At 48.0% G+C, this 15829-nt stretch overlaps 1 protein-coding gene across 1 annotated transcript in view; it reads right to left on the bottom strand.

The window, feature by feature from the left end:
- Window positions 1–506: 506 nt before the first annotated feature.
- Window positions 507–15829, bottom strand: part of otud7a (OTU deubiquitinase 7A) — a 192147-nt gene continuing 176824 nt past the window's right edge. Inside the window, exons 11-14 of the mRNA XM_063197743.1 lie at window positions 14995–15109; window positions 9515–9599; window positions 3766–4141; window positions 507–3687 (exon numbers count right to left, since the gene is read on the bottom strand). Of these exons, the coding sequence (XP_063053813.1) occupies window positions 1790–3687; window positions 3766–4141; window positions 9515–9599; window positions 14995–15109 (2474 nt within the window). The 3' untranslated portion in view covers window positions 507–1789. The remainder of the gene's footprint in view (window positions 3688–3765; window positions 4142–9514; window positions 9600–14994; window positions 15110–15829) is intronic.

Below are 15829 nucleotides of genomic sequence, written 5' to 3'. Positions count from 1 at the left end.
GCACAGCACACAACACCAAGACCAAGTCACACACTCACACACACAGCAGCAACAGCTATGTTTAGTGCCAAATTAACATCAAGCTTGAAAGTAAAAGGGCAAGTTCCTTATCACTTGTGGGGATGCATAGATCAAAAGCAAGGGGGCCAGGTGGGGACAGGGGCAGACATTACTAAACTTATTGCTTTTTAAAAAAAACATAAAAACTAAAATCCCATGCTCAGCAGTGCATAGCCTCCCCTTTGCACGTATTTTCAATGCACAGAGAAAAAGAAAACACATTATTCATCAATATTGAAACTTCAATGGGCTAAGCTGAGAAGTATTGCATTCAAATTGACCTCTACGTACATGGAGTGTGACTCGACTCGCTCCAGGGTGACGAATTAACATTTTCATTTACATGTCTCGCGTACACAACACAGACACACACAGACACACACAGACACACACACACACACACACACACACACACACGCACACGCACACACACACACACACCGGTGAGTTTACATATCTCGCACACACAGGTACAGGTGAGATTTACAGTAGGTGCTCTCAGCACTATGATGCCTTTTACTCTAGAACAAGTAAAAGACTGATCAGACAAAACAACATACAAACAAGGCAAACTGACAAAACATACAAACATACAAACAAACGCAACAGCACAATCTCTGGCCACAGCTGTAAACTGACTCCTGACACGCTTCCTTGTTAGTTGTTGTTGTTGTTGTTGTTACTGTTGTTGTTTACAATATCTCTCACTACTGAACGAAATGTAAAGAGAATACAAGGAGGAGACTGTTTTAAATCCAGTAGGGCGTGGCCAGTACTGTCCCGTCTGAACGACCCTCAGAGCAGCGCAATAGGAGGATGATTTGGGGGGGAGGGGTTACAGGGAGACGTGGGCGGAGTTGTGTGAATTCTGGTCCAAGTGCAGGGAGACTCTGTCCACCAAACGGAGTGGGACGCGATGGCACAAAAAAAAACAAAAAAACATGGCATTTGGCCCGGAACTGATGGGACCTTAGAATCTTTTTTTATGGCGTTGTCACTAACCGTAGCCCATCACCTTACTCTTACCCTAACTTCAGTTTGACAAGTTTTCACATTGGCTGACGTTGGAGAGAGATAATTTGGGGGGGAAAGCTATTGTGTTTGTTCTGCTCCCTTAAGCCTTGTGTACACCAAGCGCGACCTACGCGACCCAGTTTCGCCATGAATTTGCTTTATTCGCTCTGGATGCGGCACTGACATTTGATTTAGTTAATCACATAACGGCTTGACAGCCTGGGACATTCAGCGATATGAATGTTCCAATTGTTTTTTGCCGAACCGCGTCATAGCTCATTACCATAAGATTAGCTTGACCTTAATTGTTAAAATGCACTCTGGTCGCTTCGCTCCTGGCGAATTCTCTCTGGTAGCTTTATTCGCCTTTCAGGTAGCGTAGGTCACCCTTGGTGCACACAAGGCATTATGCTTGACACAGGCCGAAAGGCTATCCCCATTTCTTCAACTCTCCTAGTGATTTATAAGAGTTAGGGTTAAGGTAAGGTTATAGGCTAGGGTATCAATTATTAGCGTTAGAATGCTTAACACGTCAAACAGGCTAACAAAGCCAACCACTATTTGATGGTATGGTATGGTATATAACCGGTACGTCAGATCATGTATGCCACATAACAAAGACCTTAGATTCTAAATTTCGATCCATCTGTCGGGGCAAAATTCCATGCTTTTTCGGGAGATCCAGCATAGGCCAGTAGGGCTAGGTGGGTATGAGCTATCCGGTCCGTTGACCTTTACCCCCGTCCCGCTCCCTGCGTCGCAGCTCCTCGCGGTAGCAGTAGGAGCAGTAGTTCTCCGTCTCGGGCCGACCGTAGAACGAACAGTTCTCGCGCTTACAGCGGCGCTGCTGGAAGCAGTACGCCGCGCATATGGAACCCGGCACGGAACTCGGCACGTAACCTGACACCGAGCTGCTGCGGCCCGTGGCGCCCACCATTCCGGGCACGAAGCCGCCAGTGCCGGTGATGGTGCCGGTGATGGTGCCGGTGCCGGTGCTACCACCACCGCTGCTGCTGCTGGATTTGGTTCTGCTGTCGTGGTGTCCGAGCCAGTGGCCGTGCGGGGCGGGATCCTCGTCGGCGAACTCCAGGCAGTCGCGGATGTCGTTGATGTGGAAGCCGTTGGTGTAGGTGTGGGACTTGTGCTCGCCGGGCATGGCTCCGTAGGACGACAGCAGCGACTCGTGGTGGTGGTGGTGGTGGGTGTTGTGCCCGTAGGCGTGCCCGTGCCCGCTCCCATAGCCCCCATGCCCCGTGATGAGGCTGGCGGTGCCGCCGGTGGTGGTGGTGCGCAGGCCCGGTAGTCGGGACGGGCTGTAGCTCTGCGAGGACAGCGAGCGGTTCTGCTGCGGGTAGGTGGCGCAGGTCTTGAGCGTGCCCATCTGAGGAGGGGTGGCGCGGGCCAACGGGGACAGCGCCTCGTCGCGGGCCACCTCCCGCAGGTGGATGACGCTGTGCCGCTGCACGGGCGGCGTGTGGCTGTAGTGGGCCGACACAGGGACCGGGACTGGACCCACCGATCCTATCGAGCCCACCGAACCGGGCCGCTTGGCACCGTGAGCCGGAGAGGAGAAGGGCACGGGAGACATGGAGGATGGCACGGGGGAGGCGGCCGAGGACGGGGCGGTGGCAGTGACGGTGTTGGGTATGGGGATGGGGGCGGTGGCGATGAGGGGCATGGGGCTCGCCCGGTCCGCTGCCTTTGAGGAGGAGGAGGCGGAGGAGGAGGCGGAGGAGGACAGCTGCGGGTGTTGGTGTTGGTGTTGGTGTTGGTGTTGGAAGTGGTTGAGGTTGTGGTTGTGGGGGTGTGCGGGGTGGATAACGGGGGAGCAGCGGGAGTCTGGGGGCGTGCTGTCCGACCGCTCCCTCTGCAACAGGAAGCTCTCCTGTTCGGGCCTCTTCATCAACGCCGCCGCCACAGAGGCGGACGTGATGGCGGCCGTCACAGCTGTCACCGAGGTGGCGATAGAGCCTGTTGTCGCGGCTCCTGCGCCTCCTGCTCCTCCTCCTCCTCCTCCGCTTCCTCCACCTCCTCCTCCTCCTGCTCCTCCGTTCCCATTGGTCAGCGTCTTGGCCTTGTCGGCCTCGGCCTTCCTCTTCTGCTCCTGCTCGCTGCTGAAGCGCTCCTGCGCGCTGCTCAGGTAGCAGCCGATCATCTCCTCGTGGAACTGGTGCCGGTGGCTGGTGAGCAGCAGGCCGGCGAAGATGAACTTGCGCTCGCCCTGCATGGCGGCGCGCAGGATGTTGAGGCTCAGCTTGACGTCCGTGCTGTACTTCCAGCTCTCGAGGTTGCCGCCGCTGCCACTGCTGCTGCTGCCGCCGCTGCCTCCCGAGCCGCCCTTGCTCCCCCCCCCTGCACTGACCCCCACTGACATCGTCGTCGTTGTTGTGCCCTGCTGCTGCTGCTGCTGCTGACCCAGACCCGGGCCAGAACCCGAACTAGGCCCGCCGGGACCGGGGGAGCTTCCCGATCCAGCCCGGTCCGTGGGCGAGGGGCTGGTGGTCTTCTCCGAGGACGACGTGCTGGCGGACACTTGGCCCGATTGACCCGACTGGCCCGACTGACCTGATTCTTCCTTGCTGCCCTTTCGAACCTTGGAGTCCTTCTTCTTGGCTTTGGCATCAGCCGAGACACTACCACCACCTCCTCCTGCTCCTCCACCACCTCCACCTCCACCTCCCGCTGCAGTGCCGTTCTCCGCTCCTCCTCCTCCTCCTCGGCCTCCAGATCCACCTGAGTTCGCCTTGCCGATCTTCCCATGCACCAGACCCCCCAGCCCGCCCATGTTCTTCTTGAGCTTGATGCCCAGCGTCTTGCTGAAGCTGCCCAGCTTGTTGGCCACCGAGTCGGCCCTGGTCCTGTCCTTGTCCTTGTCCTTGCGCTGCGGCTTGTCCTTGGTTTCCTTCGCGTCCTTGCCGCTGTTGTTGTTGGCTGTTGGCTTGCTGCCGTTGGCGTTGACGTTGGAGTTGCTGCACACGGACTCGCGGTCGGAGTCCATGGACTCGGCCAGGGACTGGACGTCCTCGCCCGCAGAGGCGGTGGGAGACTCGGGCTGAGCCAGCGGAGCCTGGAGAGGAAGAGAAGAGAAGAGAAGAAAAGAGAAGAGAAGAGAAGAGAAGAGAAGAGAAGAGAAGAGAAGAGAAGAGAAGAGAAGAGAAAAGAAGGGATGAAATGTTAAGTGAAGACAATAGAAGAGACAGTACAGGAAGAGAAGAGAAGAGAAGAGAAGAGAAGAGAAGAGAAGAGAAGAGAAGAGAAGAGAAGAGACAATACGAGAAGAGAAGAGAAGAGAAGAGAAGAGAAGAGAAGAGAAGAGAAGAGAAGAGAAGAGAAGAGAAGAAAGACTTTATTGATCCTGCAGGACATTCAGCACTTCACATCTGTTCAGATTTTGTACATACTGTATATACATACATGGGCTGCACTTAAGTGTTTCTGGGGTGTGCAGGCAGAGAGAAAAGCCAGGGGAAGGCTGGGAGTAGGGGTGGAGGGCACATAGGAGTAGGGGTGGAGGGCACATAGGAGTAGGGGTGGAGGGCACATAGGAGTAGGGGTGGAGGGCACATAGGAGTGGGGGTGGAGGGCACATAGGAGTAGGGGTGGAGGGCACATAGGAGTAGGGGTGGAGGGCACATAGGAGTAGGGGTGGAGGGCACATAGGAGTAGGGGTGGAGGGCACATAGGAGTAGGGTGGAGGGCACATAGGAGTAGGGGTGGAGGGCACATAGGAGTAGGGGTGGAGGGCACATAGGAGTAGGGGTGGAGGGCACATAGGAGTAGGGGTGGAGGGCACATAGGAGTTGGGGTGGAGGGCACATAGGAGTAGGGGTGGAGGGCACATAGGAGTAGGGGTGGAGGGCACATAGGAGTAGGGGTGGAGGGCACATAGGAGTAGGGGTGGAGGGCACATAGGTGAGGTATGAGGATTAGAGAAGAGTAGATTAGAACAGAGTGCAAAGAAACTCTCTACACTAATCCCAAAGTTAAATTAAGACAGAGAGAGTAGAGAGAGAGAGGTTCCATTGGCCCATTGTTTCCGGGTTCTATTATGCAATTATATTGCAAGGGGGAGGGGGGGGGGGATCCCCCTTTAGGCAAACCTAGGCACACCTAAGGACTGTTCTATTCAATGCTAGGAGTATTATGACACGCTCCTTTAGGCAGACCGGAACCTGGTCATGTTAGGTGCCCATAGCAACCTATTACACTGGCATATCTCTATATACTTAAAGAATCTCTGATTAAGATGTCCAACGTATATTATATAGGCACATATATCACTGATACATCACACGGTCCATCCCTTGTCGTGGGGTGGTGGCTTGAGTGCCTCCGTGACCCGGAGAGCTATACCAGCGGGTGCGCATGCACCTAGTAGGGACTCCCATGCTGGACAGGTCAAAGGGTAGAGGTGAGACGAATTGGACCACCTCGCCCAGAGGTTAAATGGGTTGGCGTAGGGCCAACAACCCTACCCGTCAAAAAAATATGTTACAGAAGCATCAATTACGACTCAAAAGCAACACGGCTTGGGAAAGGAAGGGCTTCCACAAAGGAGGTCAATGACGCAGAGCAGTGAAAGCCGAGAGGAAGCTGCAAGGCTGATCCCCCTTCTAACTCCCAGGAAGCACACCAACATCGCCACATGGAACGTCAGGACTATGTATGAAACAGGGAAGACAGCACAGGTCGCACAGGAGATGAGAAATTACAACATCTCTCTCCTGGGGCTATGTGAGACAAGGTGGCTACAGGCAGGACAGCTGCGACTAACATCAGGAGAGATGGTGTTATATTCTGGCCACACCGAAGATGGCCTACCGCATACAGAAGGGGTGGCCCTGATGCTGGCCCCACAGGCACAGCGTTCTCTCATTGGATGGGAACCAGTAAACCCATGAATGATCACCACCACATTTGCCACCAAGAAGAAGAACATCAACTTGAGCATCATCCAATGTTATGCCCCAACAAACGATTCTGAAGAGGAGAGGAAAGATGAGTTCTACGATCAACTACAATATGTGCTAGCCAGACAGAAAGCAAAGGATATCACCATTCTCATAGGCGACTTCAATGCCAAGATTGGAGCCGACAACACAGGCTATGAAGACATCATGGGAGCACATGGATTGGGGCAGATGAATGGAAACGGAGAGCGCTTAGCAGATCTGTGCTCACTCAACCAAATGGTAATAGAAGGCAGCATCTTCCCCCACAAAAGGATCCACAAAGCCACCTGGAGATCCCCAGACCACATCACAGAGAACCAAATAGACCATATCTGCATCTGTAGAAAGTTCCGAAGATCATGCCAAGATGTGCGGGTAAAAAGAGGTGCGGATGTAGCATCAGACCATCACCTCTTGATAATGATTGCAAAGCTACGACTGAAGAAGCACTCCACAACCACCAGTGGAAGAATGGGATACAACGTTGGACTTCTCAAGAATAAAGAAGTGCAGACAAAATTCCAGATCAACCTTACAAACAGATAACAGCAGCTACAGATGCTGGAAGAAGACATTGACACTGACATGGAGACAATTGGCAACACACAAAGAAGTTGTGGAAGGACACATGCGAAGAAGTACTGGGGAAAAAGGAGACAAAACACAAAGAATGGCTATCCATGGAAACACATCAGAAGTTGAAAGAAAGGAAGGAGAAGAAAGACCAATTGAACACGAGTACTACAAGACTGGTGAAAGCAAGGGCACATAAGAACTACACAAAAGCCAATAAAGAGGTGAAGAGAAGCATCAGAAAGGACAAATGAGATCATATAGACAATCTGGCCAAACAAGTGGAAATGGCAGCAGGTCAAGGCAACCTGAGAGACCTCTATATGATAACTAAAAAGTTAGCAGGGAAATTCCAACAGACTGACAAGCCAGTGAAGGACAAGGATGGAAAACCACTCACAACAAATGAAGATCAGCGAAGACATTGGGCAGAACACTTCGGCGAGATACTGAACCAACCTATCCCAGCAGAGACACCAGATATTCCACCAGCGGAGGCATTACTACCAATTAGCTCATGTAAGCCCAGCAAAGCAGAGATCATGAAAAGGATAGGAAAGCTGCAGGACCAGATGGAATACCAGCAGAAGCTATCAAAGCTGACATTAAGACTGCTGTCAATATGTTGCACAGCCGTTTTTCAAAGATCTGGGAGGAAGAGACAATCCCAGAAGACTGGAGAGAGGGAACCCTCATCAAAATCCCAAAAAAGGGTGATCTCACCAAATGCAACTACAGAGGAATAACCCTGCTTTCAGTCCCAGGAAAATTCTCAACCGCATACTACTGAACAGGATGATCAAAGCTGTGGACCTTTTCCTGAGAGACCAGCAAGCCGAATTCCGTATCAACAGATCCTGCACAGACCAGATCTGCACTCTCCGCATCATTGTGGAACAATCTATTGAATGAAACTCTTCCCCATATGTAAATTTCGTAGACTATGGAAAAGTCTTCGACAGTGTGGACAGGGAGACACTGTGGAAACTACTGCGGCACTACGGGATTCCAGAGAAAATCATCAGCCTGATTCAGAAAACCTACCAAGGAATGACATGCAAGGTGCTACATGCAGGCCAAGTGTCTGACAGTTTTGAGGTCAGGACCGGAGTTCGGCAAGGATGCCTCCTATCACCCCCTCATGTTCCTATTAGTTATTGACTGGATCATGAAGACCACAACATCAGGAAAGAAAAACGGTATTCAGTGGATAGTGTGGACGCAACTGGATGACTTGGACTTCGCAGACGACCTGGCTCTCCTCTCGCACAACCATAGGCAGATGCAGGAAAAGATCACCGAATTGGCCGAGACATCTCTAGGCGTAGGGCTAAGGATAAACAGGAAGAAGACCAACATAATGAGGTTTAATAACTTGACCAACAATCCAATAGTAATAGAAGAGGAAATTATCCAGGAAGTAGACTCCTTCACCTACTTGGGCAGCATCGTGGATAAACAGGGTGGCACCGACAAAGATGTAACAGCAAGAATTGGAAAAGCAAGAGCAGCCTTCATCATCCTGAAGAGCATCTGGTCCTCCAAGGAGATATCTATGACAACCAAAGTCCGGATATTCAGTTCAAACATAAAATCCGTCCTTCTCTACGGCTCTGAAACGTGGAGGATGACAAAGAAGACCGTACAAAGGTTACAAACGTTTATTAACAGTTGTCTGAAGAGGATTTTCAGGATTTGGTGGCCAAACAAAATCAGCAACGAGGAACTCTGGAGGAAAGGGAATCAGGAGCCAGTGGAGAAACAAATACTAAGGAGAAAGTGGGGTTGGGTTGGGCACACCCTTAGGAAACCAGCAACTACCATCACACGGCAAGCCTTGACGTGGAACCCACAGGGAAAGAGGAAGAGGGGACGGCCTAAAAACACCTGGAGGCGGGACTCTGAGGCGGAGCTGAAGAGGTTGGGAACCAGCTGGGGAGAGGCGGAAAGGACAGCCCAAAACCGTGCTGCATGGAGAGGAGTCATTGATGGCCTATGCTCCATTGGGAGCGATGGGCCTAAGTAAGTAAGTAAGTACATATATCACTGATACATACATACACATACATAAAGGATTTGTGAGGAAGGTAAGAAGGGAGAGTGAGAGAAAATACATGCTGACATCACAGATTGAGGGGATATATCTTTCCAGACTTTTCGTTTCTCCGCACTGTTGCGCTAAGACAGCTTAAGCAGTCAGTGGTCGTTTATTTTTAGCTACTGTCATCCCCGCTCTTTCCACAGAATAACAATGAAGTGGGAGACACACACACACACACACACACACACACACACACACACACACACACACACACACACACACACACACACACACACACACACACACACACACACACACACAGACAGACTGCCATTAGTGGTCTGGAGGAGACTAGCATCATGTTACCGCTACTGGAGGAGATGCAGCTCAGGACTCATAAGTCAAGGGAGGGAAGTCAAGACAATAAAGTAGGAAAGCTTAGGCCTAGATATACAATGGTACCTTAATGACGGAATGATTGAATGTGTGTGTGTGTGTGTGTGTGTGTGTGTGTGTGTGTGTGTGTGTGTGTGTGTGTGTGTGTGTGTGTGTGTGTGTGTGTGTGTGTGTGTGTGTGTGTGTGTGTGTGTGTGTGTGTATGTGTGTGTACTTGTTATACCACTATTGTGAGGACCAAAACCTGACATTTCACCTTTGCTGTGAGGACATTTGTGGTTGTGAGGACACGGCCATTAAATATGGTGTATGGTGAAAAAAACAAAAGTGCAAACTAAGATAGTAATACAAGTGTGTGTGTTGTGTGTGTGTGTGTGTGTGTGTGTGTGTGTGTGTGTGTGTGTGTGTGTGTGTGTGTGTGTGTGTGTGTGTGTGTGTGTACATGTGTGTGTGCGTGTAGAAGAAGAGATGTCGTTACCCTTGTTTCGGAGGGAATTCGGATCCACGTTACATTCATGTAGCTGTGCAGCAAGTTCAGCTTAGCCTCCAGGGACAGGATGAGACTGCAGATGGATGGAAAGGGAGGTTAGAAAGATGTCCCTTAGTACTCCCTTACTCTACCCCATACTGTACCCCATACTGTAGGTGCTGTTTACACATATCTGGATATTTATATATATATTTTATTATCCCGTTTACGTGTAAATGCAATATGTAAATAAAAATAAAAACTCAAGTTTTTTAAGGGTACACTGTGACCACCACTCCCCAATTCCCCCCACCCCCCAATGACCTGTGTGCATGTGTGTGCACCATACCACACCACACCCATGCTGCTGCCTACTCGTAGGTGTGTGTGTGTGTGTGTGTGTGTGTGTGTGTGTGTGTGTGTGTGTGTGTGTGTGTGTGTGTGTGTGTGTGTGTGTGTGTGTGTGTGTGTGTGTGTGCAGGCCCATGTCATTACTGAGATGCCAGAGCAGATGTTTGCTAAGAGTCTCCACTGTCCTGCATCCCATCCCCTGCTCCACAGGACAACACCAGCACAGATGTCAGATCTGCTGCCCAGGGCTGGACTAGGGGAGAAATTAGCCTGGGAACTCCCATACTGCCTTTAGTTATACATAATCTCACTTGTGATTAGGCCTGGTATTAACCAGGCAAGGGAGAAATAGGGCACTTTTGGTTTAAAGCCCCCCCTCATAAATAGCAACGCAGAACTGCCTCACCAGTGGGCCACACTCTCTCGTAGGCCCCTATTTAAAAAACATTTAAAAAAAAAAAAAGCATTTTTGAAAAAAGGGGCCCACGATGGTGCAGGGCCTACGATGATGTGGGGCCCACAATGGTGCGGGGCCCACCGGTAAATGCCCGCTATGCCAGATGGTCAGTCCAGCCCTGCTGCATCCACTGCTCCAGGGGCTCCAATACCAGCACAGCTGTCTGATTGGCTGCTGCCCATTTTCGTCTCTGTGGCAGCCCTTTACCTGATTGGCTAGTCTTCCCCTGCCCTGCAGTGGCATCCATCCTGTAATATATCAATGGATGTGTGTGTGTGTGTGTGTGATGAGGCACCGCATTTTGTAGTTTTTTCTTCGGACCGTCTTTGCTACAAAAGCAATACAATGCGATTTCGCGAGCCTCCAATACCCATGAAGCACCTGTGTCACGTGTCACCTGTGTCTCACGCAAGCCAGGAATCTGATAGCGCTAGTCTTGCGAAGAGGAGTGACATGCTATGGTGACAGCGAGCTACCGGCACATTAGCGTGCGTTTGGAAATCACTGGAAACCTTCATGTGAAAATAAAGTAGCGAAGTTCATCTCAACTGACCTGTTTTGCGATCTGTCATTAGTACAATACTTAGTAGTAGTGGACATTAAAATGACCAAAGCGAGGGGAAAACACGTTAGCGTAAGCAATGGGTGTTAAATACTGGAAGAATCGCTCACAAGATGATACAAGCATGGAACTTGGCACAAGTGTTCATTAGGACATGCTTATCAATATCAGGGGTGGAGGCACTCAGAATTCCATGTTGCCTAGCAACGGTTGTCAATTGCCTAGCAACCAGTATCAATTATGCCATTTCTGATTGATTTTGTTGTATGAAGGCATCTGTGCCCTGAGACATTGTCCTAAAATCACTGTAGCAATACTCCAAGAAGTTATATGGCAAATATATACCATAATGACCCCTTATGATGAAATTTTATCCACCCAAAACCATTGTTATTATGCGAATAATTCCATGTTAAATGATAATGTCTTTTTAAAATCATGTCAAGTGAAACAGGCTTTACAAATGTCTCTAGGCCTATCTTTATATACATGTACCAAATACTGCCAACTGACCAGGCAAAATCAATTAGAAACTGCATAATTGATGCTGGTTGCTAAGGGAAATGCTTTACCTAGCAACCGTTGCTATGCAACATGGAATTTTGAGTGCCTCCACCCCTGATATTGATAAGCATGTCCTAATGAACACCTGTGCCAATTTTCATGCTTGTATCACCTTGTGAGCGATTTTTTCACCCATTGCTTAGACTACGTCAGTCTGTCCTTGTGAAAGTCTGGAGACTAATTAGCGCAGTGATAAGACAAGGACACATGCGGCATTAATAATGTTCGGTTTAAATTATTTTCTGATCTGCCTGTATGTCTTCATACCTTAATATTCCTCCATGTTTATTGTGCTGTTGTTCCCGACTGTCAAACCGGGCTTGAAAACGCGCAGTAAGCCTAGTAGCCTTCCAGACTGCACAAAAGCATATCCCATTGCATGTCCCTTCGCAGGTGCCCGTCTCGCCTTGCGTCCGTTTGTATTTTAAACAACTCACTATTAAACGGAATTAAAGGAAGTCGTAGCCCCTTCTGTAGTTACCACATCTGTGTGTGCTTTCTAGTGGATACTTTTATAAGCAAATATTCCAGAAGAGGTGTTATTCCACATCCATGACCGAGGACAGGCGAACTTGGCAATGACTTTGCGCTATCTACTTTGCGCATCAATCCCTTCCACAACACTGTGCTTGGTGTTTCTGCATGGTAAATATACTATAGGCTATGCCATTCCTCAGATCAGTAAACCTGTTCTTTCCATAGCAAGCATGCATGGACCAGTTAATAGGCCTACCAATTCTAATTATTAGGCCCTATAGCATATTATATTATATTAGGCCTATATTATATTATGCCTATATTATATTATATTATATTATATTATATTATATTATATTATATTATATTATATTATATTATATTATATTATATTATATTATCCTACATTACATTATTAGGGCCTACAGCCTATTAGGCCTATATAATGCATTGAAGCTGCTATGATGGTTAAGAAAATTATGGCTAGTGAAAAGGCCCAATGGCTAGTGAGTCAGGAAAACCACTAGCCAAAATGGCTGGTAAGCGAAAAAGTTAGTGTCAAGCAGGGACGTGCACAGGAATCTCAAAGGGCAGTTGCTCTAACCTGAAGAAAGGGCAACCCCCCCAAAAAAACAAAAAAAAACAAACCCATCAACAATGAGCGGCCTTCAGAATTTTTAGGAAACTGCACCATGGGTATTATTATTTTTAGTAGTAGTAGTAGAAGTAGTATATTATTGTCATAATGATTAATATTTTTTATTGTATAGTATCCTGAATATGCATACCATATGATATAACATGCTAGTTTTTAAACATGTAGGCCTACCTATTAATCATATCAGAGATGATCAGCCTTATGCCCACCTGCCCTAAATGTCTCCTGATCCACATTTCCTCATGTGTGGTATGTGGCTGCCCCTAAATTAAATGAAATTATGAGAAAAAGCCTTGATAGTTTTTAAACCTGTATCAGTCACAGAGATTATCAGTCTTATGCCTACCTGCCCTATGTGCAGAGGTCTGTGGCTCTGAGTCATCCTCATCTTAAATGAAATGAAATGATGAGTAAATTAATAGGCTAAACATGAGGATGCTTAATCAATTAACCCACTGTCATCTTTATAATCCTTGTAGCAGCCAAAGTAGACTTTAAGTTATAATAAATAGAAATAGTTAAAAATTGTCAAAAAGATCATTTAATTTGAATTTGAAATTTAATTAATAGGCATATTCCATGATTAAAATGATGAATATTATATAGGAAAGCTAAAACAATAAGAATTCAAAGGTTTAGGTCATTTGTTGGGTCTTTTGTAGCCTATATTAAAAATGTGTACTGTCGCTTTAAGAATGGACGAGCCGGCTTTCATTTCAGATCGCAAAGAACCGTGGCGTGGGAGCACCAGTTCTTATATGTTGCTCTGAAGCTCCGAGCTTCTCGCAGACTTTATAACCTTTTATTTTCATTACAGATATTTTAGTTAGTTCATGCACATTTTGTAGGCCTATTTCTTGAGAAGAACAGTAAACGTCAGTTATCACGTGGAGTGGATTTATTTCAATTAGGCCTACATGGACATTGACAGTGGAAACAGTAGCCTATCTTTGGGTCGGAGAATAGGCTATATCAGCGTAAGAAAACGCACTTTCCTAGCGGTCTCACCAAGATCAAACCTCTACAATCATGAAAAAGATTCTCTGCCTCACCTGCACCTGTTCATTTTTTTCGCAGCCAACTCTGCAGAGATGTGCTTCCTTTAGCTAGCCTACCCCCTTAAGTTCTCTTGCTTGATAAAACGACATGTCATCTGCATGTTTCTTAGTTGGGTTAGCCTTCCACAAAACAACCTGAGCCATGTAAAACGTTGACTGCAAGCAAACTAGCTGGCTGTCGTATTCCCCCAATATCTGAACGTGGCACACCCCGGCTGTCAGATTATTTAGGATCAAACGTCCTAAACTCGAGATCGGCTTTAAGAGACATTAATTGTGATCATGTAGGCCTAGTTTAATACTGTGTAGTCTGCTGTGTTTCCAGCTCACCTCAGGCCGTCAGGGCAGTCGCTCTACTCCCACGACATCTTCGACATATTTTGCGTCTCTGCCCTGGCGACTCGCATGCATGCTTGTTCCCCCCTCCCTCCCATGTAGAGCTGCGCGTGCCCCCCGCATCGCGCATATGATGCCCCTCCCTTTGCCTATCTCTCGAGGTGCAGGTGAATCTGAATTTGAAAACTTAATTTAGGAAGCTTCAATCAAAAATACGAATTGCAAAGCAAATCAGTTGAAACATGAAATCTTAGCCTATTTTTCCGAGGCATATCTACAGCTGACTGTCGGGTTTTTTTGCTACCTAACGTGGCGCTGGCTGGCTGTCAGTATGATAACTAAAGTTCTAAACTCAACATTGTATTAGAGAGGTTGATTGTGAGCATATTTTGTACCCTAATATGTAGACTGTGTGTAGGGCTCTAGCCGACACCCAGGCATCTTCAAAATCTTTTGTGTGTCTTATAGGCGCTCAAGAGCCTGTCGCGTGCCTTCTCCCTCCCCACCGGAGTTGTTGCGTAGCCTACCTACCTCACATCGCTCGTGCCCATTCTCGACGGGTCTGATGAATTTGTATGACTGACTTAAGTCTTTATTGTACAAAACTTCAATCAAAATTATGAATTATAAAGAAATCAAATGATATTGAAATATGAAATTATAATTGCCATATTATTTTCCCCTCTCTTGAAAGGGCAATATCAGCCAATGTGGGCAAAAGGGCCGTTGCTCGGGCACCGTGGGCAACTATGCTCTGCACGTGCCTGGTGTCAAGCACTGGTGTGCGTGTGTGTGTGGCTGTGTGTGTGTGTGTGTGTGTGTGTGTGCTGTATGTGTGCATGAACCACCTTGAGATTGTGTCTGTTTGCACATGTGTGTGTGTCTGTATGAGTAACTTATGTGTGTGAGTGATGTAGGAAATGTAAACACACGCACGCACACAGGCACACACACACGCGCGCACACACACACACACACACACACACACACACACACACACACAGTGTGTGTGCGCTGGGCTCTCACTTGGCCATCTTGGCGTTGTCGTTGTCGTCTCGGGTCCACTCCCAGTCTCGGCCCGGATCCACAGCGAAGTGGAGGGCCAGGAGCTTGTGCTCCGAGTCGGTCAGAGGGATGACAGCTACAGTCACGAGAGACAGAGAGAGAGAGAGGGAGAGAGAGAGAGAGAGAGAGAGAGAGAGAGAGTTCATTAAGTCATTATTAGGTAACTTTGGTTCATCAGGTCAAACCAAAATGTTCACAGACGATATAACATCAACATCACGCTGCAGAAGCAAAGTAGCTGAAGTTGTCAGGTATAAATTTATACAATTTTCTGGCCTTGGAAAATAAAACTTTTCACAAAAGGACACTCACATTTCAGTACAGTACAGTATTCCTTTACATTACACTTTGTTGATGCTTTTATCCAAAGTGACTTACAGTTATTTACCGTGTACATGTATGTTGGAGCAATGTGGGGTTAGGTGCCGTGTCCAAGGGCATTTCAGCCATGGATACAGTAAAGGTGTAGGGAGGACTGGGAAAGGGTGGGCTAGACCTCACAACCCTCTGATCTTAAGTCCACCTCCCTAACCACTAAGCCACAGTTGAGAATTACTGTACAATGTCATTCCCATCATCATTATGTCATATTTTAGCACATAATCCATCCAGCCCTGATTTAGCACAACACACCCCATAGCCAGGAAGCAGCCAGCGTCGTAAATGAACTCATAGTATTGCATCTTACTGTACATTTCTTACTGATGCTTGCTGACACCATTAGAAAAACCTACACTTCGTCACAGGATTTACAGCAAAGTAGACTGTTCTTCCCTGGTTTTCCAAACGCAGGCAA

Source organism: Engraulis encrasicolus, chromosome 4 (assembly GCF_034702125.1).
Source record: "Engraulis encrasicolus isolate BLACKSEA-1 chromosome 4, IST_EnEncr_1.0, whole genome shotgun sequence".
NCBI classification, from domain to species: domain Eukaryota; kingdom Metazoa; phylum Chordata; class Actinopteri; order Clupeiformes; family Engraulidae; genus Engraulis; species Engraulis encrasicolus.
Note: the sequence above shows the minus strand (reverse complement) of the source record. Positions and strands in the feature narration are given on the sequence as shown.